This window comes from Ambystoma mexicanum, chromosome 7p, assembly GCF_040938575.1.
Source record: "Ambystoma mexicanum isolate Mex_15411 chromosome 7p, UKY_AmexF1_1, whole genome shotgun sequence".
Taxonomy (NCBI): Eukaryota; Metazoa; Chordata; class Amphibia; order Caudata; family Ambystomatidae; genus Ambystoma; species Ambystoma mexicanum.
In genome coordinates this window covers 22207078-22233118 of record NC_090939.1, presented here as the reverse complement: position 1 = coordinate 22233118, position 26041 = coordinate 22207078, and the positions used below count along the sequence as shown (strand labels likewise).

The 26041-nt window shown below is 45.0% G+C and overlaps 1 protein-coding gene across 3 annotated transcripts in view; it reads right to left on the bottom strand.

Annotated features, from left to right (window-relative positions):
- PWP2 (PWP2 small subunit processome component) overlaps positions 1 to 26041 on the bottom strand; it is a 306748-nt gene that overhangs the window by 99226 nt on the left and 181481 nt on the right. For all 3 annotated transcript variants that reach the window (XR_011283393.1, XM_069635678.1, XM_069635679.1), the window contains exons 14-16: positions 23812 to 23992; positions 1735 to 1882; positions 919 to 1027 (exon numbers count right to left, since the gene is read on the bottom strand). Coding sequence is in view for 2 of the 3 variants with exons in the window: in XM_069635678.1 (XP_069491779.1) it covers positions 919 to 1027; positions 1735 to 1882; positions 23812 to 23992 (438 nt within the window). In the remaining variant the exon portion in view is untranslated. The remainder of the gene's footprint in view (positions 1 to 918; positions 1028 to 1734; positions 1883 to 23811; positions 23993 to 26041) is intronic.

The window sequence follows — 26041 nt, the reverse complement described above, 5'->3', positions numbered from 1 at the left end:
GCTCCATTCTGGGAGGCTGTGCTTGAAGCCCTCTCAGAGATGGTGGGGTTCCGGATTGACCCTGACCCCCTGGCTGTATTGTTCGGGCTGTGGGAGGGGACTGGGGCAAGGCGTGTTGCTAAATTCTTGAATGTGGGGCCTATATTGGCTAAGAGATGCATTCTGCAGTGCTGGAAGCGGCGATCCCCTCCCCCCCTTCACTAGAAATGTGGTTAAGGGCTCTTACCTGGACACAGATGTGTGAGGAGGACTATATCAACACACTGCCTATGAATGCTCGCCCCAAAAACATGTGGACAGAGTTTTGTAGCTATTTGAACAGCAGGGCTGACTTGGAGCTCCTATCTTCTCCCCCATCACCAGAACAGGCGGTTGTGTAATCTGAACTATGAGCAGCCTTACTAGACTCGATGCGCACTTGCGAATGTACATGGTTTATTGCTAATGCTCTGCTTTGTTGTCCATGCTCTAAAATATGTAACACGGTTTGTTGATGTAATGTGTAACGTACCAGCTACTGTTCCTTGCCAATAAAGAAAAGTTTTAAAAAAAAGATAATCTTTCCCAACACTCACCAAGAGAAGTAGTACTCGAAGTGGTAGTGCTTCTATTAGTAGCAGTATTAATAATACTACTAGCAGCAGCAGTGGTAGCACTAAAAGAAGGAGCGTCAGTAGTACCAGTAGTAACACTACCCCAGCAATAGCAGCTATTCCAAGAAGCATGAAAGGTTGGCATTGGAGATACCAACTGGGGGAAGCTGGCCGAGTAGAGCTATTGTAGCAAGCAGGTAAGGTGGAAACAGCCAGTAAGAAGGTGTCTCAGGGGAGCAGAGGGTAATAGGGCTGGAAAAAGAGGGAGCGAACAGGATGCAGGGCAGACGTCCAGTAAATTGTGTAGCGAGTGGCTATGCCTTACCTCTTTTGACGCCCGGCAGGCTAAGACTGACCCCGTCCTCATCTCCTGCCCCCTCATCGACAAGGGCCAGGCTACCAAACTCTGTCATCTTCCTGCGATCCAGGTACTCCTGAAAGAGAGGCCAGCAATTACAGGAGGATTTAAACAAGAATGCTTAGTCAGTCCCCCGGCGATGGTCTCTGCACACCACGTATTCCGCTGCAGTGTGCACGTTTTATGAAAAATCACACAATGTGCAAATTGCCAAAAAAAGAACGCACAGTACACTGAAACAATATACTTTATTCAGGTGATGCTGGGTGCTTCTGGATTCATTTTTTAAAATCTTTTCACTGTCTACTTTCATCTGGAGCACATCTTAAGGCTATCACACATGAATCTTACCAAATCCATCAAAAGAGGAGGTTGCCCTGAAGGCGGTCTCTCTCCCCCAGCCCCAGCTGTTATCTTGTCGTTCCCTACGTGCAGCCACTTATCGTCTAGCTTGCACATGCATTCTAGCTTTTGTTATCTAGCCTAATATCGGTTTACCCAAGTGTGTTGCTTTTTTTTCACCCATGACTCCCCCAACTTACTCTTAGTCTTTCCTCTCCTTTCCCACAGACTACAGTAAGGGTTAACACCCCAGGTGGGGTCACAATTCACTCTTCCACAGACAAGGAATCTGCGCATTAAAATCACTAGGGTGGTGACTTGTGCACTATAAAAGCCAAATAACTAACAGATAATTGAAGGCATCTCTTTCAACAAGGAGTGTGAACAATCACATCACAGCCGCAGAAGAGACCCATACAGCAAGCCTTAAAAGGCCCTTACCTCCATGGAGTCCAGAGAGAGGTTACAGGAAATCTCAAACTTCTTCACGAGTATCTGCTCCTCCACATGATAGATGCACACAAATTTGGAGGCCCCTCCAGCCAGGAGAGACTGTCCATCAGCTGAGTAGCACAGAGTGTTAAAGGACCTGCAAGCAAGAAAGAAATAGGAGTGAGAAGTTCATTGCAGTAACGCGCAAAGAGATAAGAAGGTAGCCCAATATGCACTACTCATGTACTCCCTGAGCCACGTAAAGGTAAGCCTCCACCAAGTGAACAAAGCCACGTGCAGCGACCCTCACATCCCATCCATGTGAAAAGACAGTGACGTGCTGTTACTCCCTCAATGTGAATGGAGAGCGATGTACAGCTACAACCCGCCCCCCATGTGTGAAGAGCCAAATGCCACACCTCAACTGGCTTGCAGTCATAAATTTGAAAAAAAGGAAGGCAAACCCTCATTTGTTGTAACCTTTATCCATACTGACCATACATATGTATTGTTAGCATTGATAGGAAAGTTAGGGTGGATAAAAAATGAAAGAAAATAGGAAAAAAGAAAACTGTAGCGAAAATGGGTAACAAGGGGTGTGGGGAAACCGTGGCAGTGGGGAAAAAGGACACCGAGGCAGAAGGGGAAAAAGCACACCGAGGCGGAGGGAGAAAAAAGAAACCAAGGCGGAGGGGGAAAAAAGAAACCAAGGCTGAGGGGGAAAAAGAAACCAAGGCGGAGGAGGAGAAGGAAACCAAGGCCGAGGGGGAAAAGGAAACCAAGGCCGAGGGGGAAAAGGAAACCAAGGCCGAGGGGGAAAAGGAAACCAAGGCCGAGGGGGAAAAGGAAACCAAGGCCGAGGGGGAAAAGGAAACCAAGGCCGAGGGGGAAAAGGAAACCAAGCACGAGGGGGAAAAGGAAACCAAGGACGAGGGGGGAAAAGGAAGCAAATGTGTGAAAAAGAATGGAAGATATCGGAAGAGGAGTGGGTAGTGGAATAGAGGTTTATGGAAGGTGGCCCCTATGGAGAAACCAGCATGAAAAAAGCTAAAGGTTTTTGGTTGTTGAATAGAGAAAACATTTTATGAGATATTGCCGTTGTAAATACCTCTAATGTTGTTACCCCCACAATTTATGGCAATAACCCCACTGAAAATCACTTATGACTATAGTAACCTTGCATCTAACCTCACAGTGTCTTGACGCTTTAAGGTTTTTCGTGTGCTCTATAAATGTAATTTAAAAAAAATATATGCAGGCACTGGAAAACACTGATGATGCAGACTTAAAAATTATGTGAACGGTGCTGCTCTTTTTGCAGGCAACCGTAAATCCCTTTCATGATGATGTGCCCAAAATATATCGAAACATTTATACTGTATGTTAGGACAGAATTCTATTTTTGTGGTTCTCGTTTTAAGGGATCCCAAAACTTGAAATGACCTTTTTTTTAAAATGTCTTCAGCTTTATTTTTGTGCGAGCTGAGGGACTTCTGCTGAAGTCCACTTGCAGACCTTTTTGATGTGCTTTTCCATGGTAGCCCCTATGGGCTCAGAGGACATTGGGGGGCTTTTAGAGCAGCCCACTTTGGTCCCAGGGTCATTGAAGCGTGTTGGAGCAGGCTCGTGTCAGCAGTAATTAGATTTTGGCTTCACAAAGTGCGCAGCTGCTTTTACTGCATTGGTAGCCCAAAATACCAGTATGGTAGCCACTGCAGCACTAATCCATTTTATTTTTAACTTGATTGTTTTTTAGTACATCAAGTGTTTTCAACAAACGGTATGATAACAAACCTATGAACAGTGGCGAGGAATAATGATTCAAAAATACATGAAAGTGAGTTCAATAGGTTATTAAGATAACATTTACCCCTTACCGCCCCAATTATCCCACCCCCTGCTTGGGATTGTCGTCACTTAGAGTCCAGAACATTGCTACTCATTGTTATGAACGCCACAAAAGGAGATGTTCTTCATATTTGATAAATACAAAGTATATACAGATTCAACTATGCCACAAGCAACAGCATGAAGAGAATTGGCTATCAATATCATTGTTAATTGGCGGGATCGTTGCACACATTTTACGACAGATCAACATAATTAACGCGGAAGTCAGTCCACGCTAGATCCACAGAGGTGCGATCCCCATGAAGGGCAGCAGGCTGGCTGTCCATTCGATGTAAGTTCTTTGCCACAGACATACATTCGGACGTCTGTGGGAGAGATTCTCTTTTCCAGAAGGTGGCGAGGCATGCTCTGGCAGCCAGAAGTAGGCCGTGTATCATTTTCGGAAGCTGGATGATTACGTTATCTTGTTCTTCTAGTCCAAACAGAAGGAGTAGTAGGGCCTTTTCTCTGGTTATGCCATCTATTTCCTTAATCCAGCTAAGGACCTCGTCCCAGTACGCCTGTACGGCCGAGCAGAAACACCACATGTGCCAGTAGTTGGCTTTCATTCCACATCTATGCCAGCAATGTGGATCCATGCTCTGATACATTTTCGCTAGTCTGGAGGGATCATATTGCCATCTTTGAAGTAATTTAAAATGCGTGAAGTTTGTATTGGCATGCGATGGACGTCTTTGCTGTTTTTTTGCAGATTTGGGGCCATATCTTGGGGGAAGTTCTCGTCCCAGGTCGGTCTCCCATTTAGCTTTTAAGAAGTTCGGCGGAGGAATTGTCGACTTCCACTAGCGCTGTCTACATCGCTCCTATCAAACCTCTGGTGCCCGCACCTGTGTCCAATATCTTCTCCAATGGGGTGAGTTCTCTTTGCAGTTCGTCTTTCCATCGCTTGTTTGTCATGATCCCCTTGAGTTACAGGTATGCGAGGACCGGGAGTGGGCTACTAATCCATTTTTTAGCGCTACTCGCCATCTCTATGCCGTGAGGACAATAAAGCAGTCATTTAATAGTTGTCGTGCTGACAAGGGATAACTGTCCACATCCCTTCACCCTCTGTTGTGGTTTAAACTGGCCTCGCCTGGGTTTTTGCCCCCAACAAGCCCAATACACTAGCTGGATGGGTGGGTCAAGGATTTTGCATTTTGTAGGGCCAGTCGGATTGGGTATAAAAAAAATAAGAAGTTCCATGCACTAGAGTTTTATAAAAGGTTTAGCTTTATATTTTATTAAGAAAAAGGCAAAGAGAAAAATACATTAGCATGTAAGCAAGGCTTTGTAAAACAGAGCACACAGTGGTTACGCGTAACTATCACTTGGATTCAGGTAGGCAAGTTCTCAGAGAACAAGAGGGGCCAGTATTTCAAATAGTATCAGACTTTGGTGGAAGAGAGTTACCAAAGCAGTTCCTGGAGCTCCATATGAGGGAGGCCCTCAAGAGTGAAGAGGCCCAGGGAGGATGAAAGAAAATGACAGCAGCAGTGCTGGAGAGCCAGGAGATCAATACCCTGGTTAAGACATTCTGCAAGATGCCGTTGGCGGTTTGCAGTGGTGGTTATCGTACACACTGTTCTGGACCACAGAGGGCACCACAGATGGCACCTCAGGGTTTCAGAGCACCCATGTTGTACTTGGGCACACAATTCAAATTCAGAGGGTGGGGTCGGCATGGAAGAAGGAGAAGCTATGCGAGTGGTGGTGCAGTCAGAGGAACGGAGGTAGTGTAGACATCTAGAGCTTCTCAGGCAAGGGGCGACTGAACCAGAGCGCTTGCCAGGGGTCCTCTGGTGAAGATCTTTGGTTTGGTCTGGACCAGTCTTCAAGGCCATGGAAGTGAAGAGCCATCCGCTTCTCCGTCCAGCAATGCAGGTACAGTCAGGTGCTTCAGGGACCGGATCAGGGGAAAGAAGGGCTGCTACAAGTTCCTCGCCATCGTCTTTGGAGATGCCGTGCTTCACCGTGTGGACTACTCAGAGCAACAAAGGATGCCAGTGCAGCACTTTGGTCCCCGTTAGGGGAGCTTTCCTAAAGTCCACTTGAGGTAAGACCTCAAAACTATCCCAATGGTGTACAGGTCCCCAACTCTTAGTAGCAGTATGTAGTACACACGGTGCCTTGGTAGAGTGGCAGAGCAGTCAGGCTCATCATAAGAGGAAGATGTGAGCTGTAGGTAAGTACACTGAACACAATTTAAAGAAACACACATATGTATATTAAAATATATATTTATTATATTTACAAAGATATGTTTTAAAACAATTACTACATTTAACCAAAACACACAGAAATACTAGTAGGTACTTTTCAAAGGCCACTGCTTCGTTTGTAGTTGCTTGCGGTTACAAGTGTTCCCTGCGTTTGACACGAATGCCAGTTCTATCAAATTATCGGTTGTACCGCGCAGTTCCGTAAAACGAAGGAAATGCAGTACACATTAGTTAGCAAAACCACATAAGACAGTCTTTTTGGAGGGAAAACAGTTGGTTAGACAAATACTAGCAGAGCTTAAGGTTATAGAGGCAGTTTCTACACACAGCAAGGCTTTTAAAGTCCAAAATGCAACCCTTGCGAAAAGGCAGTTCGGAGAGGGTTCAAAGTATAGTAAAGAAGCAGAATATAAAATGTTCCTGTGGATACTTTCTAATCTTTAAGATGCAGGAAGATTAAACCAATGGTGGAGACCCTGTCAAAGGACTTGCTAAAAGGACACAAAAAGCAGCTTGGGCCAGAGGTAAGAGGGGGTAACTTGGACATCTCTAGGTGCACTCCAATACTCTGGAGTGACTTCACGGATCAAGGTGAGCAATACCATTCTCCCCACAGCATCTTAGGTTTGAAGAAATGTCCGTGGCCGGATTCTCCTCGATGTTGCAGCGCTGGACCCGACCTCCGAATTCCTTGGTCTGGTGACGAAAGGCAAGACAATGGACGGGATCTCCAAGCAGCAGTCTTGATGGAGGACATCTGGCACAGATTTCTTCGGCTCTTCTGGTCACTGTGCGGTTTTGGCGCCTTTTCTTCAGCACCAACATAGGACACGATTTGCCAGGTCAATCTTTGATTCCAGGAGTCCAGCACAGTCGGATTGTGTCTCTGGAGGTTCATCTGGAGCTCAGCAAAGACTTGGATATACTCAACCTTTTAAAGACTATGCACTTCAATTGGGTTGCAGGTCTCCTGCTATTGGGGGTTTGCAGCTCTGGAGAGGCACAGCAGCCTCAGGAGGTGGCTCAGATTGGAGTTCATCTAGTGACTGGTTGTTCACACCAGTCAAACAGAAAGCCGTCCTCTTCGGAATACGACTGTCGCACAGAAAACAGGGTCTAGACAGCAGTGGTCGCTTCACAGTGTTGCAAAGCATCTGCAGGCGTCTCTGGTCGTCTTCTTCTCTGGTTACTTCAGTTTCCAATGGTCGACTTGCCTTTCACTTCAGGAACCTCACCATTTATTCAGTTTCAGCACACACTCCTCTGCAATCACTCCTCTGCAATCTCTCTCAGCAGTTTACAGAAAGGGGCGGGGGCTGTCCAATCAGTACAGCCGGACCACCATTGGGAGCTGGTTCCATTCAGGCACTCAGGCAGACAAAGGGCAGGGGAGTGAATAACTCCTCGCCCACTTTCTGCCTGCTCAGTGTTAGGACAGCGTTTCCAAAGTCCAACTACAGGCTTAGTAAAACCATTCAACTGAGGCAGTACAAGACTCCACTCTTAGTATAAGGCTGTACCACCTGAGTTCAGGGTAGCATAGAACAGTCAGGTTTATCTTAGGAGGAAGAGAGGGCTGTAGAATCAGTACGGATGAAACTGTAATACACATATGGTCCAAAGAAACACAAACTATGTATTGTAAAAATCAAGGGTTTATTTAAATAAAAGTAGGCCCAGATACATTTTTGCGAAAATAAGTACTATCACATTATAAATTACTGAAATTATAAAAACACAACACTATGCTTTAAAGTACACAGACCAAAGCAAAGCCCTTATTTAAAAAATGAACAGTATGTCTAGGTAAATCAGACCTTATCCTATTCAGTATAGGTCACCTATTCTTGGGGAGTAAAACCATAAGTTACTTTCAGACTACTTTACGGTAATTCAAGGGTAGTAAACCCCGTCAGATATGCAGCGACACTCAACAAGGAACTCACATGGTAAACCAACCCTGTTACCAGGATAATGTCTGAATAGTGGATCACAGATTCAAGGAACAGTATTTACCTATAACTACTGTCAGTATAGCAGTTATTCTACGTGAGTAAGACCTTTTTGGTGTAATATACTATTACAGTTGCTTTTCAGCAGCTCAGTGGAATAAAGCCTAAGGTAAGTAAGAACTCTTTATACTAATTTAGGATACACCAGGCAGACCAAAGTTAGCTACACCTAAAGAAGACTATTCAAAATGGCACCCAGCTATTCTAGGCAGGTAAAACCTAATGTTGTAATATACTATTACAGTTGATTTTCACATCAATGCAATACAGATTGAGGTAAGTGTTAGGCAAGATTGTATGCAGTACCCTTTGGGTGCACAACAACAACCCTGACCTCCTGGGAATAGGAACCCAACCTTTGGTATAAGTCTGTACTACACAGGTTGGTAGCGTGTTGAGCAGCCAGGCTTATCTCAAGAGGGGTCAATATGAGCAGTAGGGGAGTTACACAGAGATTCACGGTGACAAGTATTCAAATAAACACTTACAAAGGTTTCTTGATTAAACAATTATTAATTTATTTAACAGTCAGTTTGAATAAACCTTCTTCAGAAGGGAGCAATATAAAAGCAACACTCAAATACACTTCAAAGGCCCACATGCTTAGTTTTCTAAATCAGCAAATACCCATTTGGGATGGCACACAGACACTTGCTACACCCCCGGGTGACTTCAATACTTAGGGTGCTGGGGGCATTAATATATCACTGTTGCATTTAGATTATTATTGAGAGGAGTGTCAAAGAAAAGAGGTTTCAGAATAAAACAAGGGTTCACACGCAATTGTACAAAAATGCCGACCTGGGAATTGCGACGGACGAAAATGCTGACTTTTTTTTTTTAAACACCCCCTTTACACCACATATATATGTGGGGGATAATGGCATATTATGGAAATATGGAGGTTGGCGGGGGGTCTCCCCCCTGCATATCTATGCAGTGTAAAGGGCATTTAATCAAAAAAGAAAGTCAGCATTTTCGGCTGTCGCAATTACATGTAGTCGCAGTGATTCCATAGATCAGGTTCACACTATTATTCTCAATCGGGTATGTTTTTCAACAACAAAAAAACCAATGAAAAGTCAGTTAACTCTTTCCTAGAAGGAAGGCAAAACACATAAGCACAGGAGAAGAGAGTCATTCAGGGAGCCAGGCCAGCCAATGTCACTTGGGCAAAAGTCAGGGTGAACTGAAGCACTTCTTGCAGGTAAGTAAAAGTCCTGCACAATGTTTTAGAACTCTTTGTAGAAAAAGTAGAATCAAATGTAGGGTCACAAGCTGCTAGGCCAGTGAGTAGTAGAAGATACAAGCAACACTACAGGAGCAACCAAGACAAGTCTCAACTGAGAACAAGCCAGGTGGGACAATAAGAGAAGTTCTCTTAGACTGTACAGTAGGTTGAAGAAAAAGTGCAGATGACAACTTCTGTTCCTGTGCAGCTCTGCAGATCTCGCTGTTCCTGGGCCTCAGTCATGGGGACAAGTGGGAGGACTTCTGGGGACTCCTGCACTGCAATGGGACATTCACTGTTTGCAACTGGCAATCTTCAAACAAGTGGCACTTCGGTGTTTCAGCTCGATCGTGTCTACCGTAAATAGCAACACTGTGGTTTCTGGCTGTTGAGATGGGCTTCCCTTGCTTCTGGGGTCCCGCACTCTGTTGAGGGGGCTCAGGCTCGGTCAGCCCTGCTTCCTGGGAGTCCGGAGGACCTTCCTGGAGCTCTTGTCAAAGCACACAATCTGGTGTTCCTCTCCCTGGCACTTCGGTTCCAGCAGCAACTGGTGTGCAAATTCACCCAGTTCTGAGAGGATGTCCAGATGGGTTTACTTTGGAGTTGAATGGTCCCACCAACTCGGGAGAAGTCGGGCTTCTCTAGTGAAGACGATTTCTGTGCTTCAGCACAGCAGCAGGGCTTCACCGGGCAATCCAACAGTGCAGGAGTTGCAGCAGACGTCTCTTCCAAGTTATTCTTCGGATTCCTTCGTCCAGTGGTTGACTCTACAGTTGCGCATCTACAATAGATTATATATTCATTAATAATGCAGCATTACACCTGGTGAAAGATATGTCAGTCCTGATCCATGATGAGCGCAACCACTTGCCAATCTGCATTCTACTCACTTCCACCATCGCTGAGCAGAGTTATGAAATTAATGGTGACATCTTCTTGAACCCGGGTGAAAATAAGAGACAATGGAACCCAACCAACCTTGAACGTGCTAAGGCTGTCTGCGTGCGAGCCTCGACTATTTTTACTGAACGCTGGACAAATGGGACATTACAAAAGAATTCCATCAGACCTGAATTTACAGAGTTAATGGCAGAAATTAAGGTAACTACACTCAGAAAACGTACACAAACTTGTGTGAGTGAACACTGGAATCCCTAATGGCTCTAGACAACCGTATGATATCCAAACTCAATCTGCAAAAAAACAATTGCGTAAGGAAATGAAACGACTTATTAAAAACAAGTCACAGGGGGTACATGACAAAGAAGTTGCTACAAAACTAAAGTTACTCAAGGTGAACTACCGAGCTTGGTTGCGTCGCCACTTCGCAAATGCTAAATTAAAATGATGCCTGAAATTAGCTAATAATGACGAATTATATAACTATAGAGGCACATGGGCAGTATTTAGCAGCTAGGATAAACGCAATATACCTATAAACAGCGTTGCAGAAGACAGATGGGCTGATCATGTTGGTAAAACACTAGGTTCTACATCTCCAGGAGACAATACACACTTCACAACTACAGCTAAATGGACATGCTCTGCCTCCATAACAGGTATCTGTAGCATGATTTCCAAATTATCATCCTCGCGAGCCACGGGACCAGATGGCTCCTGCAACGGCTTACTTATAAAATCCCCTGAAATATGGACTTATGCCCTGCACGCCTATTGGCGAGCTCGGAGTAATCCCTCCAACATGGAAGGAGTACCATCCTCCCTGTGTTTAACAAAGGTTCCTGAAAAAGCCCCTCACATTGCCGTATGCTGGCCATGCTGGATATACCTGCAAAGGTCTTTGCGAACGTCCTTTTAATTGAACTCAATGAATGGATCCTCGATAACATCTTGCCCACTAATCAATCCGGATTCAGATGTAAGCCAGCACAACCCATGATCTGTTGACTCTAGCTCTCTCAATTGAGTTGTTTATGGACCATTTCTAGTTTGTAGCTCTATATTCAACAACGTTATGAGAAACAGACTATGGAATAAGTTGCAGTCCTGGAATATTCCGCCTGGCTTGCTTTATATGATCAAGCTACTCCACAATGACACCAGTGTGAGCGTCAGACTCAACAGCAATGGCAGAGCATCCAATCTAATCCCCACTTCTAGGGCCACCTTGCAGCCACCTTATTCAATCTGTATCTAGATGACTTATGTGATCTATTACAACCATGGGGTGCGTGCCCTGTTAAAAATCGGCCTTTGAGGATCGGGTGGTTTGCATACGCCGACAACCTACTCCTCCTCGATTACACTCTGAGGGGACTCCAACTCATGCTAAATGCCCTCGACACATACGCCTCCATTAATGGTCTGCGGATCAACATCACAAAAACCAAAATAGTGGTGTTTTTCTGGCAAAAATAAGCACCATACCGGAAATTAAATGACCTGGCTGTAGAAAAGATGGACTAGTACAACTAATTGGGCGTGTTGATTGATAATAGATTAAATTGGGCCCTCCACTGGGATGAAAATAAGGCGAAATGTATGCAAATCACCTGGGCCTACAGTGTGTTTATCGGTAAACAAGGTGGTTGCTCTTACAAAACCATTACTCTCCTTTACTCTGCAAACATTGCTCCCTGTATGGCCTATGGCATAGAGGTATGGGGTCACCTTTTGACTGCAAAAATTGTGCGACTTAAAAGTAAGATTCTGCGTATTCCGTTTTGTATGCCTACATCTTTGACTATAGAGTTCATTCTGCTTGAATTCAACATCCGACCAATAAATGCAGTCATTGCTAGTAAATTAACTTTGTTACAATAATTTATTACCACTCGATAATAAAACTGATTGTTGATGCATTTCGGGCTTATAAAAGAGCTGACCACTATGAACATCTTGGAACACTAGGTAAAACGCGCTCTGAATACCAACGCTGGTCCACAGGTTATGATCTGCAATGTCAGTCTCAGCCCCGGAAAATTATTAAATTATGGGTAAGGGAGTTAAAAAATGCATTGTGGTCAGTGAGTAATTTAGTACACTAGCATCCAATTCTCATAGTGGCCAATGCATTCATTACTGGCTGGACCGCTGTACTAAACCGAAATACATTGAGGCTTTTCCAATCAGAGCTATCATACGCAACTATTTACTACTAAAATGTAACCGGACACAGGTGCTGTATACGTTGGCAGCGCAAAGCGGTACACCTTGCAGTCTGCGGCTGTGCGCCTATGTGGTGGATCAACTTGCGGAAATGCTGCACATATAACGTGTTACTGTGCTAGTTCGGATGCATTAAGAATGAACCATTTAAAGGCCTGTTGTACCAACTTTGATACAAATTATACTGGTGCTATGTGGAAAAGCTTATTTGAAGGGAATGATGCCAACCTTATTTTTTTATATAACATTTTATGGCTACGTTATTAACATTTTAGGGATCAATTGATACTTTTAATTCATGCACTGGGATGGATCTGGATTTAAATATTTGATTTTTATGTATGTTGTGGTTGTATATGTACAAATCCTTAATTGGCTATATGTATAATATAAAAAATAAAAGTACAATTAGATGCTCCTCTTGGTCCTCTTAAAACTTAAGTCACCAGCCAGGGGGACTTCATGTGCCAACTGTAGGAATTTAGATCTCAATTCTTGGGGTACCACCAGTCTCCTGAGGTCCCCTGGGATAGACTGCGTAGGCTCCCTGTAGAGGAGACCATCCTCCCAGTACAGCCTATGCTTCTCAGTGTCTTGCCCTTCACTCTGGGAAGCTACATGCCGACACAGACCTTCTAGAGAGGGATCCTCCCTCTGTCCCCTATTGAAGCCAGTCCTTGAGGGTCCACCTTCTGCCAGCAAAGTCTGCAGCTCAGGATGGTCTCTTGGATCCAGATCTTCCAGACAGGGTTGAATCTCCTCCACCTCTGACTCATCAGAAGAAGGTTCTTCAGGGGATGCTTCGGTCACCAATTCACCCTCAGCTGGTGGTGGGGTCACAGGGGTGACCTCTAGGTTTTCTACAGGAATCTTTTTCCTTGTGGAGGTTTTGGGCTTAGGACCCTTCTTTGATCTGGAGACTCGAGGTTTCCCCTTGGTGTCAGTTGGAAGTTCTCTTAAGGCTGCCTGTCTTGCTTTTGTGGTTAGCTCTCTTCTCTTAGGAGGCGGCTTTGTGGTGCTGGAAACTACACCTAGAGCCTTCAAATCATTGCCTAGAGTGCCCTGCCTGGCACTTCAGACTAAACACGCAAAGTGATCTTAACAATCATGGCATTACTTTTATGGATATCTGGCAGTACGGGACCCATTTGGACTGGCCCTCCTGCTAACTTGGTAAGCCTTTTGGGAACCTTAGCAATTCCCTCAGGTTGAAAAAAACGTTCATCTACCACAGTTATACTGGCCGCAGTGTCTCTAATGGCAGGGCTTTCCTGACCATTTACAAGTACACTGTCTTTATAATACTCTTTAGTATTGTCTGGAATGGAATTAGAGACATCAATGTTCTGTTGATCCCACAGGCCCAGAGATACTAAAGAAACTCTAGCCTGGTTCTTCAGCTTGAGGGTGAAAGCTAGCGTTTGTCATTGGTATACCCACATCATGGGTGGATGCTAAGCTGACAGAGGGGATCCCTGAAGGTTTACCATTACATTTGGGATCTCCTTTCACATTGTCACCAGACCCACAAACCGCACATTTCCCAAATGTCTTTTGGAATGGGGTTTTCTAATAACCTCCCTCTGGTTTGGGCCCAGAGGTTTCACTAGCCCTATAAGGTTGTTTAGGGGGATATTTACTCTTGTTATGTTTCAGACCCTCTTTGGTGGGGACATTTTGGAAAGATCCATCTCATCCTCCTTATGCTTCTCCCCATCCTCTTTCTTGTGAGGAGCCCCAGAATCCTTGTGAGTAGCCCTGTTGGCCACCCACAAATCAGCAGCTACCGCTAGCTTCTTGGGTCCAGTTCCTTGTAGTCAGCAACGTGCTGCCTCAGCTCTGGGGAACGTGCATCAAATATACTTTCCAGCATGAAGAGACACCTCATGCCTTCATAGGAGCTCACCTTGTAGTCCTTAATACACCCATGTACATTGTTCAGGCTTTCACATAACCAAGTGGCCCCCCCACAAGTTACCATCTCTCTTATTGTGGTCCTTAAACCTTTTTAGGTATTCGGAAGGGGTCTTCCCAAACCTGGCTACGAGAGCAGTTTTTACCAACTGGTAATCTTGTCTATCAACAACATTCAACACCATCACAGCCGTTCTGGGGGATCCTAGAGATTACCCATGGAACAAACTCACTTTCACAAATACCTTGCACCTTACATGTAAATACAAATGTACTCAGCCAATCAAGAATATCTTTATTTTTATTAAGTGTAAATAGTTTGTTTCAAAAAAGAAAATATCAGTTTTTGCATCATGCACACTCACCAAATCTTTGGGGAGCCAAGACCTCCTGCTCCTGGAGTGGTGAGGCAACGAGGACTCAAACAGAAGTGGAATCAAGTGACAGCTTTTTCGTGTCTAGCGCATGCTGCACCTCTACTTCCCCCACACCTCCCGAGTTGCAGTTTCTTCCTCATTTCTTTGTCTCTCATTTCAGACTGAATCTCCAGTTTTCTAAATTCAAGCTGCATTTTCATTTTCTCCATTTCTAGAACCAGATCAGCTGACATTTTAGACATAGGTAGGGGCAAGGTCAGTGGATTGGAAGGTGGATCAAGAAACACATTAACATCCTCATCTGGTTCACTTTCTGAAAGTTGGGCATGAAGGGTTAAGCTTTGACCATCATTTTCTAGATCAATTCTAGGAGTAGGGGTTACAGGCCTACTCACAGTCTGGTAATCAAACAAACTTTGGATTAACTCATTTTTTCCTTTAGTACTAAGATATTTATCTTTACACATTTCTTTCAGTTTTTCAACAGTAAGAGATATAAGAGCTTCTGCCTTCTAGTTTTCCTACTGTGCACTACCAAGGTTATGGACATAGCCTGCGGTAGAAACGTAACAGTTGGTAGAACACGTCCACTTCCACGAGCCATAACTGGGAGATTTTCTACGTGACATAAAAGTCACAGGAGAAGAGAGAATGGGGATACAAAGTATCCCCATGGCATGGCACTCTACAGAGTGTGTGCCAATCTCTCAGAGTATGGAGTTTTAGGAGAGATACTACGTAGAACTGTAGTTACTTGAGGATAAAGAAAAGAATCTCAAAGGAGGACTCTAACGGTCCCCAGCAACACTGCCGATAAGGAGCTGTGTGCTGCAATACTAAAATACAGATGCCTTTAAGAGGTCCGGAGGAATAGAGACTCCATAGGATAGAATAAAATACAAAGAATAGAGTTTCAAAGACCCAGACCATAAGAATGAATGAGTGCAAAAAGGCCCCACTCATTCAGGATTTAAAAAAAGGTCCAGATGTCCAGAAAAAGGTGCTGGGAATCTCACTAGGAGAGGGGATGAAGCGTAAAAATGATACATCTCCCTAAAACTCTGCCAGCCCGAATGGTACAGATCCTTCGCAGAGGAGGGCTAGGAGCAACCCTGGCGCAATCTAGGATAAAAGGACGACTCCTGCAGCCATTCTTTAGATCATCCATTGGTGAGATCCAAGACTACAACAAGAAGTTGCAACCAGCTGAAGACCGACCTGTTGGGTAAGAATTGGTGCAGTTGCACTGTGTGAGACTACGCCAGCCTTGTCCTCTTGGTATTGGGTAACACAACCTTTGGTATATGTCTGAAGTACACAAGTTGATAGTGTGACTGAGCAGCCAGGCCTATCTCGAGAGGGGTAAATGTGAGCTGTAGAGCTCTATATTGAAATCCGTCAATACAAGTAGCCAAGTAAGACTTGGCACTGAAGGTTTTGGTTATAGATAGTTATTTATTTAACATTGGATTTTAAATAAACATTCTTTAACAAAGCAATTCTTTGTAATAGTTCAGATGAACTTTGGAATACTTTTCCGAACCAAAGTTAGAGAATAATCTTTGGAGATGATCAATACAGTTCTCCTACTCCCCGAGGCGACTTCAATCACAAGGATAGTATTTGCATTTATATATCACACCACTATACTTTTGTAGACTCCGAGCTGCAGAAAGGAAGGGTTAAGAAAGTAAAAAGGTTAGAACAGTTTCTTAGAAAATGTGAGGACAACTGACTCCTCCAATGAAGTCTAGATGAGCCTTTCCCAGCAGTACCAGTGCTTAACAAGCCGCAGCCTATGGAGGGACAAGCAATGCCAAAGTCAGTATATTTAGAAGAGTGCCTTTAGGGAGCCAGAACAGCCACAGTAATTTGGACAAAGTCTACAGTTCTGATGCACTTCTTGCATAAAAGTTGTGAACAAAGCTAGGGAGTTCAGAAAAATCACTTGTAGGGCCACAAGCTGTTAAGCCTGTGTAAACGGAGTTGAAATCGACTCAGAAAGTAAGTAGGTACAAGCCTCAAGTGAGGCAGCACGACTTAAAGCAAGAAGGTAAGTACCCCCCCAAGCCCAAACAGTACCTCTGGGTAGAAGAAAAGGTGGTCCAGCTGGATTCCGTCTTTCTACAGCCAAGCAGAACCTGGTTCCTGACCCTCAGTCGTGGGGACAAGAGGGAGGACATCTGGGGGGCTCCTGAAGCAGTACTCGGGAAGGTTGTCAGCAGCTACACGCTCTTTTCGATTCAGCGGCACTTTGCGGTTTCAGTGCTTCGCAAACTGCACTGATGTAGAACAGATATCCGGTTGGACTTTCCTGGCTCCCTCGGTCCTGGACTCTGAGGGGACTCTGGATCGGGATCTCCTGCCTCTGGAGGGTCCTTAGGAGGCTCCTGGAGCTTATAGCTGAATATGTTCCGAGGCAGATGTTGCACTCTACTATGGACACTAGACCCCTGGCATTGGGCTTCCGCAGTAACGTAGAGGCACAGCAAGTGGGGGATTGCGCCAAAGTGGAGTTCATCTCGGGTTTAAGTTGGTCCCACTAACCCAGCCGGAGAAGTCGTTCCGTCTGAGCTTCTCTGTCGAGGTGAAAAAGGAGGTCAGCACAGCAGCAGGGCTTCACCGGGCATTTGAAAGGTCCAGGAGGTTGCAGCAGGCTTCTTTCATGGTTTCTTTGTCGTATGTTTCTTCCAGTGGTCGACTCTTCTGTAGTCCCAAAACCTTCGCCTTTTAAGCAGGATTTCCCATTCGTGCACAGCCTAGGCTGTCAATCACACAGCAGGGTGGCTGTCCTTTCAGGAAAGCCAGCTGGCCAATCAAGACTGGTTTCATGCAGGCACACCTAGAGAGAAAGGACAGGGGAGTTTCGGGATCCTCCCTCACTTCCTGCCCTTCCAGACATACTGGCGCCAGGTGCAGGCTTCAGGGCTGAAGCACGCCAAAGGCAAGACAAACAAAGGGCTCAAATCTGTCCTAACGCACAGAGCAAAAGCCAAGAAAGACCATACAAACAGAAAATGGTGAAGAAAGAAAGACCGGGGCCATTTTGACAAAATGATCACCCATGGGTGCTGTACTGCAGCTGAGGGTGCAGCCTGCGGTAGAAGAGCAGTGGTCGGAAACATTAATCCACTGCAACCAGCCATTTAAATTAGTGAGGGTAACATAACAAATGTTACATGAGTAAGTAGGAAAAGGGGCTACTAGGTAACCCCAAGCACTCCACATAAGATGGTGTGTGCTTGACCTACAAAGAGAAAAGGTAAGTAAAGTCAATATCACTTTACTATTCTTGGGAACTGTAGTTCACCCAAGAAAAGGTATTTAAACATCAAGAGAAATCCAAAGGATTTCTCAGAGACACTGCACTGAAGGTGCTGTGTCTCACCATACAAAAGCAGATGTAATCAGGTAAAAACACATGAGAGCTTGGTAAAAAGGCCCCACTCAGTCAGGAGGTAAAATTAAAAAGTCCTAAGTCCAGCAAAATAGCTGGGGGTCTCTAAGGTGGGAGGATTTTAGCACAGAAATGAACATTCGCCCTAACACAGCCCATGATGGCTGTTAACGACGTCCAGCATTGCCAGCATTGCCGCCATGTCCCGGTGAAGCACTGCCTTTCTGGACTGATCTCCGGAAGACCGTTGCGGATGCTTCGATTCTTGGGCTGATGGGTCTTGGGTACAATTTTCATTTCATTGATAAATCTTCCTGACCTGTGTCAACCCCAGAACATTTTGCTTGGACTTGGTTATTTGACCTTGTCCCTAGGAGAGTGGGTACTGCGCCCCACCCGCCCCCACCCCTTTCACCTAGTCTTTTACTTATGGGTGACCTTTTTATGTCTCTCCATAGTGTGTGATTGGAGGTACAGTTTCTTATAACTTTGGAGTGACTAATGTACTTTGGCAGCCCACAGTATTTTGAATGCAGTGGCTTCCTTTTCATTCTCTTATTATTTCTTGAGAGAACTACTTTTCCCAAGAGGTAAAGTAAGATTCTGTTAGGCAAGATTGTATGCAGTAACCCTGTGGGAGAGCACACAAGCCTTGCCCTCTTGGTATTAGGTAACCCACCTATTGATATAGGTTTGTACTACACAAGTTGTTAGAGTGACTGAGCAGCCAGAAGTATCTCAAGAGGGGTCAATGTGAGCTGTAGCATCGAAATCCACACATACAAGTATGCAAATAACACTTATACTCTAGGTTTTCTAGTAAAATAATTATTTAACGGTCAGTTTTTAAATAAACATTCTTCAAAAAGGGCAATGTGCAACAATGAAAATACACTTCATAACACGTTCTCACAATCAGGATAAGCAAGTAGCTACTCTTTAGAGAAGCTTCATACACACCTCCTACACCCTGAGGGGACTTCAATTATCAGGACTGTATCAGCATTTATATATCACTTTTGCACTTGGTAAAACACTGAGGTTCTGAAAAGGGGAGGTTAACGGGTTCCCAGAGCATGTGAGCACTTTTAAAATCCCCCAATGAAGTCTAGATAAAAAAAACTTTGCCCAGCAATAACAGTTTCAAATAGATTACCACCTATGAGGGACAGTTAGAATCAAAGTCAGTGGACTAGAAGAGTCTGCAGGGAGCCAGGAAAGCCAAAGTCAATGTGAACAATGTCTATGGAGCTGAGGCACTTCTTAGATAGAACAAAATGTCTTGCAAAAAGTTAGAAAGTTTGCAGAAAATCACTGTTGGGCCGCAAGCTGTTAGGCTCGTGAAGGTAGAGTTCAGATCAACTCTGCCAAAAGTAGCTACTGCAAGTCTTAAGTGAGATAATGCAAACTACAGGCGAAAGAGGTAAGTACCCCTGAGTCAGAACAGTACCTAACGTTGGAAGAAGAGGGTCCAGCTGGCTTCTGTTCCTGTTGCAGTCCTGCAAATGCTGTGTTCCTGGGCCTTAGTCGTGGGGACAAGAGGGAGGACGGCTGCAGACTCCTGCACTGCGGTTTAAAAGGTCAGCGGCACAAAGGGCTCTTTCCAAATCAGCTGCACATCGCGGTTTCAGCTACCGGTCAATAGCACCACTGCGTTCCTTGGCCACCTTATGGGCTACCCTTGCTTCTGGGGTCCAGCTCTCTGTTGAGCTGGCTCAGGTTTGGGTCATCCTGCTTCGAGAGGATCTTCCTGGAGCTTCGGTCTGGCTTAAAGACAATGCACTCGTTCCTGGTGTTCCTGTCCCCTGGCCCTCGGTTCCAGCAGCAGCAAGGAAGTACAGCCAGCAGGGAGAGGGGTTCCAGTCAAGTTCGTCTTGGGGTCCCAAGGGTCCGGTCAGGCTTCTCTAGTCGATATGAAATTCTGAGCTTCAGCACTGCAGCAGGGATTCACTGGGAAAACCAACGGTCCAGCAGGGTGCAGCAAGCTTCTCTTCCAGTTCCTTTCTTTCGGATTCTTTGTCCAGTGGTCGACTCTGCCTTCTGTTAAAGAGACCTCGCCTTGTATGCAGGTTTCTCCCATTCATTCGCAGCCTAGCTGTCACTCACAGCAGGGTGGCTGTCCTGCAAGGACAGCCAGTCTGCCAATCATCTTTGGGTGCATTCAGGTAACCAAGGAGACTAAGCACAGGGAGTTTCGGGTACCTCCCTGGCTTCCTGCCCTGCCAGACACGCTGGAGATAGAGGCGGCCTTCACTAGTGAATCCCACCAAAGACAAAACGAACAAAGGGACCAAACCTGGTTTGGCATGCAGAGTAAATCTCAAGAAGGACCTTACAAACAAGAAATGGCGCCTGTATATTCTGTAATTTCCATGACCTGTATATATGCTATGCTTATGTCATTATTATGAACGTGTCCCCTGTATATTCTGTAAAATACTACACCTGTACTTCTGTATTGTTTACCGTAAACTGTCAAATTCATTGTACTTTACATTGCATGTATATACTTTTTGTAACCATGTAACCAAGGAAAGCGCCCAGATACCTTCCGGCTTGGTGCGCTATATAAGCAAATATAACCAAAACCAAAAGAAACACAGGGTTCAAATCAAAGAAAAATACATGAGTGAGTGAGAAAAAGGTCTCACTGTCTCCAGGCTAAAAATTAAAAGTCCTAACGTCCAGCAAAAGAGCTGGGGGTCTCTAAGGTAGACGGGAATTAACACAGAAATTAGAATTCTCCCTAACAACTGCCTCTAGAACCTTAAGCTCTGCTAATGTTGGATTAACCAACGGTTATCCTTCCAAAAAGATTTCTTCTGAAGTGGTTTTGCCAACTCAATGTAATTATCGTATATATCTTCTGTCTTACGCAAGTGTGCAGTAGTACCGATAATATGGTAGAACTGTTGTTGTCAAAACGCAGGTAACAATTGTAACCGTGAGCAACTACAAACTAAGCAGTGGCCTTTGAAAAGTATTTATATGTGTATTGGTGTATTGATCCAAGTATTTTAAAACATGTGTAAATCTCACATCTTCATTTTATGATAAGCCCGACTGCTCTGCCACTCTAGCAAGGTTTAGGTTCCCTGAGCTAGTACAGACTGCTACTAAGAGTTGGGGACCTGCATACCAACTCACGCCTTATGAGCCTGACTGCTCTGCCACTCTACCAAGGTTCCCTGAGCTAGTACAGACTGCTACTAAGAGTTGGGGACCTGCATACCAGCTCACATATTCATCTTATGATACGCCCGACTGCTCTGCCACTCTAGCAAGGTTCCCTGAGCTAGTACAGACTGCTACTAGGAGTTGGGGACCTGCATACCAGCTCACATATTCATCTTATGATATGCCTGACTGCTCTGCCACTCTACCAAGGTTCCCTGAGCTAGTACAGACTGCTACTAAGAGTTGGGGACATGCATACCAGCTCACATACTATCTTACGATACGCCTGACTGCTCTGCCACTCTACCAAGGTTCCCTGAGCAAGTACAGACTACTACTAAGATTTGGAGACCTGCATACCAGCTCACATTCATCTTATGATACGCCCAACTGCTCTGCCACTCTAGCAAGGTTCCCTGAGCTAGTACAGACTGCTACTAAGAGTTGGGGACCTGCATACCAGCTCACATATTCATTTTATGACACGCCCGACTGCTCTGCAACTCTACCAAGGTTTAGGTTCCCTGAGCTAGTACAGACTGCTACTAAGAGTTGGGGACCTGCATACCAGCTCACATATTCATCTTATGATACGCCCGACTGCTCTGCCACTCTAGCAAGGTTCCCTGAGCTAGTACAGACTGCTACTAGGAGTTGGGGACCTGCATACCAGCTCACATATTCTTCTTATGATACGCCTGACTGCTCTGCCACCCTAGCAAGGTTACCTGAGCTAGTACAGGCTGCTACTAAGAGTTGGGGACCTGCATACCAGCTCACATATTCATCTTATGATATGCCCGACTGCTCTGCCACTCTACCAAGGTTCCCTGAGCTAGTACAGACGGCTACTAAGAGTTGGAGACCTGCATACCAGCTCACATTCATCTTATGATACGCCCAACTGCTCTGCCACTCTAGCAAGGGTCCCTGAGCTAGTACAGACTGCTACTAAGAGTTGGGGACCTGCATACCAGCTCACATATTCATTTTATGATATGCCTGACTGCTCTGCCACTCTAGCAAGGTTCCCTGAGCTAGTACAGACTGCTACTAAGAGTTTGGGACCTGCATACCAGCTCACATCGTCATCTTAAAATACGCCTGACTGCTCTGCCACTCTACCAAGGTTCCCTGAGCTAGTACAGACTGCTACTAAGAGTCGGGGACCTCCATACCAGCGCACTTCTTCAGTTTATGATGCAGCTGACTGATCTGCAACTCTACCAAGGTTTAGGTTCCCTGAGCTAGTACAGACTGCTACTAAGAGTTGGGGACCTGCATACCAGCTCACATCTTCATCTTACGATACGCTCGACTGCTCTGCCACTCTACCAAGGTTCCCTGAGCTAGTACAGACTGCTACTAAGAGTTGGGGACCTGCATACCAGCTCACATATTCATTTTATGACACGCCCGACTGCTCTGCAACTCTACCAAGGTTTAGGTTCCCTGAGCTAGTACAGACTGCTACTAAGAGTTGGGGACCTGCATACCAACTCACGCCTTATGAGCCTGACTGCTCTGCCACTCTACCAAGGTTCCCTGAGCTAGTACAGACTGCTACCAAGAGTTGGGGACCTGCATACCAGCTCACATATTCATCTTATGATACGCCCGACTGCTCTGCCACTCTAGCAAGGTTCCCTGAGCTAGTACAGACTGCTACTAGGAGTTGGGGACCTGCATACCAGCTCACATATTCATCTTATGATATGCCTGACTGCTCTGCCACTCTACCAAGGTTCCCTGAGCTAGTACAGACTGCTACTAAGAGTTGGGGACATGCATACCAGCTCACATACTATCTTACGATACGCCTGACTGCTCTGCCACTCTAGCAAGGTTCCCTGAGCAAGTACAGACTACTACTAAGATTTGGAGACCTGCATACCAGCTCACATTCATCATATGATACGCCCAACTGCTCTGCCACTCTAGCAAGGTTCCCTGAGCTAGTACAGACTGCTACTAAGAGTTGGGGACCTGCATACCAGCTCACATATTCATTTTATGACACGCCCGACTGCTCTGCAACTCTACCAAGGTTTAGGTTCCCTGAGCTAGTACAGACTGCTACTAAGAGTTGGGGACCTGCATACCAGCTCACATATTCATCTTAGGATACGCCTGACTGCTCTGCCACTCTAGCAAGGTTCCCTGAGCTAGTACAGACTGCTACTAAGAGTCGGGGACCTCCATACCAGCGCACTTCTTCAGTTTATGATGCAGCTGACTGCTCTGCAACTCTACCAAGGTTTAGGTTCCCTGAGCTAGTACAGACTGCTACTAAGAGTTGGGGACCTGCATACCAGCTCACATATTCATCTTATGATACGCCTGACTGCTCTGCCACTCTAGCAAGGTTCCCTGAGCTAGTACAGACTGCTACTAGGAGTTGGAGACCTGCATACCAGCTCACATATTCATCTTATGATACGCCTGACTGCTCTGCCACCCTAGCAAGGTTACCTGAGCTAGTACAGACGGCTACTAAGAGTTGAGGACCTGCATACCAGCTCACATATTCATCTTATCATACTCCCGACTGCTCTGCCACTCTACCAAGGTTCCCTGAGCTAGTACAGACTGCTACTAAGAGTTGGGGAACGGCATACCATTGGGATAGCTTTATGAAGTTTTACCTCAATTGGACTTTGGGAAAACTCCCCTAGCAGCCACTCTCATTGCCTTAAGCGATGGCTACCCCCTCCATGTCTCCAAGTACATCACGTACTTGCCCTTAGCGGCCTGCTTGGCTGTTATTTTGTCCATCTCTTTCCGCCCCATCTGTAGGTCATGCCTTCCTTCGATGGAGCCCGTCTGCACAGCATTTTGGGGGTCCCAGAAACTGATCTGTCCGTCCAATGTTGCCACTGCCAACTCCTTCCCGTCTGGGCGATAGGTTACTGCGAGTACTGTGGAAGGAACGGAGACCATATGTATCAATGTCACCTAACAAACTCACCAGTGAAATTACACACCATTACTACAGCACCACGCGCTCGAGTGAATGCAAAGGTGTGCTAAACAAATCACACATAACATAAAATGTACGAACACAAATTGTTACGCACAGAAGTCTGTATTGATGTGTTAAAAATGTTTAAAGGAAATTCTTTTCGTTTAATTGGCCCCATTTTTGTTGCATATTCCTGTGATGATTGCCAAGTCCTCAACACAAGTTGTGCTGTTTTTACTGAAAGCTCCTGACATGGCGGTATAATTGGCGTGTCATGCTGCAAGTCCCCATCTCACATCTACTCCCTCTAGCCTTCCCCTTTCTTTCTCTAATCCCCTCTAGTACCCCGCTCATTCACACCGCCACCATGCTCCATCAAACCCCATTCCGCCCCTCCCTCTACACCTCATGTCTCCTCCGTCCGTTGAGTCATCTCACACTGGTAGGCAAGATTTATATCAATGATAAATCCTCCTGACCTGTGTCAACCCCAGAACATTTTGCTTTGCCTAGGGAACTCTTTTACCTTGTCCCTAGGTGAAGGGGACTCTTTTTCTCCTCTCATCTTGTCTTTTACTATTTTAATGGGTGACCTTTTCATGTCTCTCCATAGTGTATGGTTGAAATTATAGTTTCCTACGACCTTTGGGCTTACGCTGGTTTGCCCCTATGGGCTCCCCTATTAATTTCTCTTGCATGTACTTGGGTGAACTACAGTTCCCAAGTGGTAAAGGGGTATTAGCATCCCCTTTACATTGTATATAGTGAGCAAGCACACCCCACCTTATGTGGAGTGCTGGGGGGATACACAATGTACCCCCTTTCTTACCTGGTACATTTTGTTACAATTGCGAGTTTTACATGAATGGCTGGGTGCAGCGGTTTTACTTTAATGACTTCAATCTTTATTGCTCTCAGGCTGTTAATTCAGCTTCGGTCATGCACAGAAGGGCCACCATTTTGTTAAATGGTGGGCTCCTTTTTTCACCAATTCTTGTGTGCTTGCTGTTTCGGAGGTCTTCCCCTGCCATTCTAGGCAGGAACGACCTGAGTGGCTGTTTTGTCTTTGGCAGGAATCCTGTGGATTTCACACTCAGGCTCCAGAGTGTCTTGAAAGGCAGGAAGCGAGGGAGGAGTCCAAAACTCTGCAGCCTTCAAGGAGAGTTTGCAGAAGTTCTGTTTATTATGGCGAATTCTCATTTCTGTGCTAATTCCCTTCAACCTTAAAGACCCCCCCCCCCCAGCTCTTTTGCTGGACTTTAGCACTTTTTAATTTGAACCCTGGAGTGAGACCATTTTTCTGTTATTTATTTTTTCATTGTATATATTAGTTCATAAAACCTTTTACACAACATACATATAAAAATAGAAAAGAATCTATATCCTAACAGATAACATAGTAATATGTATGGAGAATTCCTCTCTTGCATAATTCATTTAAACCTAAATACACGTAAAATAAAAATGACAGGTCTCAGTTACTTTAAAACAATGAGAACAGTCAGTACACATTCATCTCCTTACATTTAGTATTTAGAGGTGCATACGATATTCTTCAAACCAAAAGTGACATATACCCAAAACATCAGCAGAATTTGAACAAATACTCCATATTAGGCTACAGATTTGCAACTAAATTCACTTCTGCTTCAAACTGCAATCGGCATTCTTCAACACATTTCCATACTTGAGTCATGGCAATAGTGGGACTTTGATTTATGTCCAAAATACTTCTCAGCCAGAGTGATTCCCTAGTAATTTCTTCAAGGTTATTGGCAAATTTCAGGAAATAACATTCATAGGAGGGCTGTCCAGACAAGTGGTCGACGTAATTTGGTCGAAAACCAAATGGTCGAATTTTTTTTAAAAATTTATATATGTATTTTTTTGGTTTTCGTTTAGGGAAAAAAAGGGTTTTTCAGAAAAAAAAGGGGTCTGGGCCCCCTCCACCCCAAAAAAAGGGTGAAAATGAAAAATAAAAAAATTCGACCATTTGGCTTTCGAC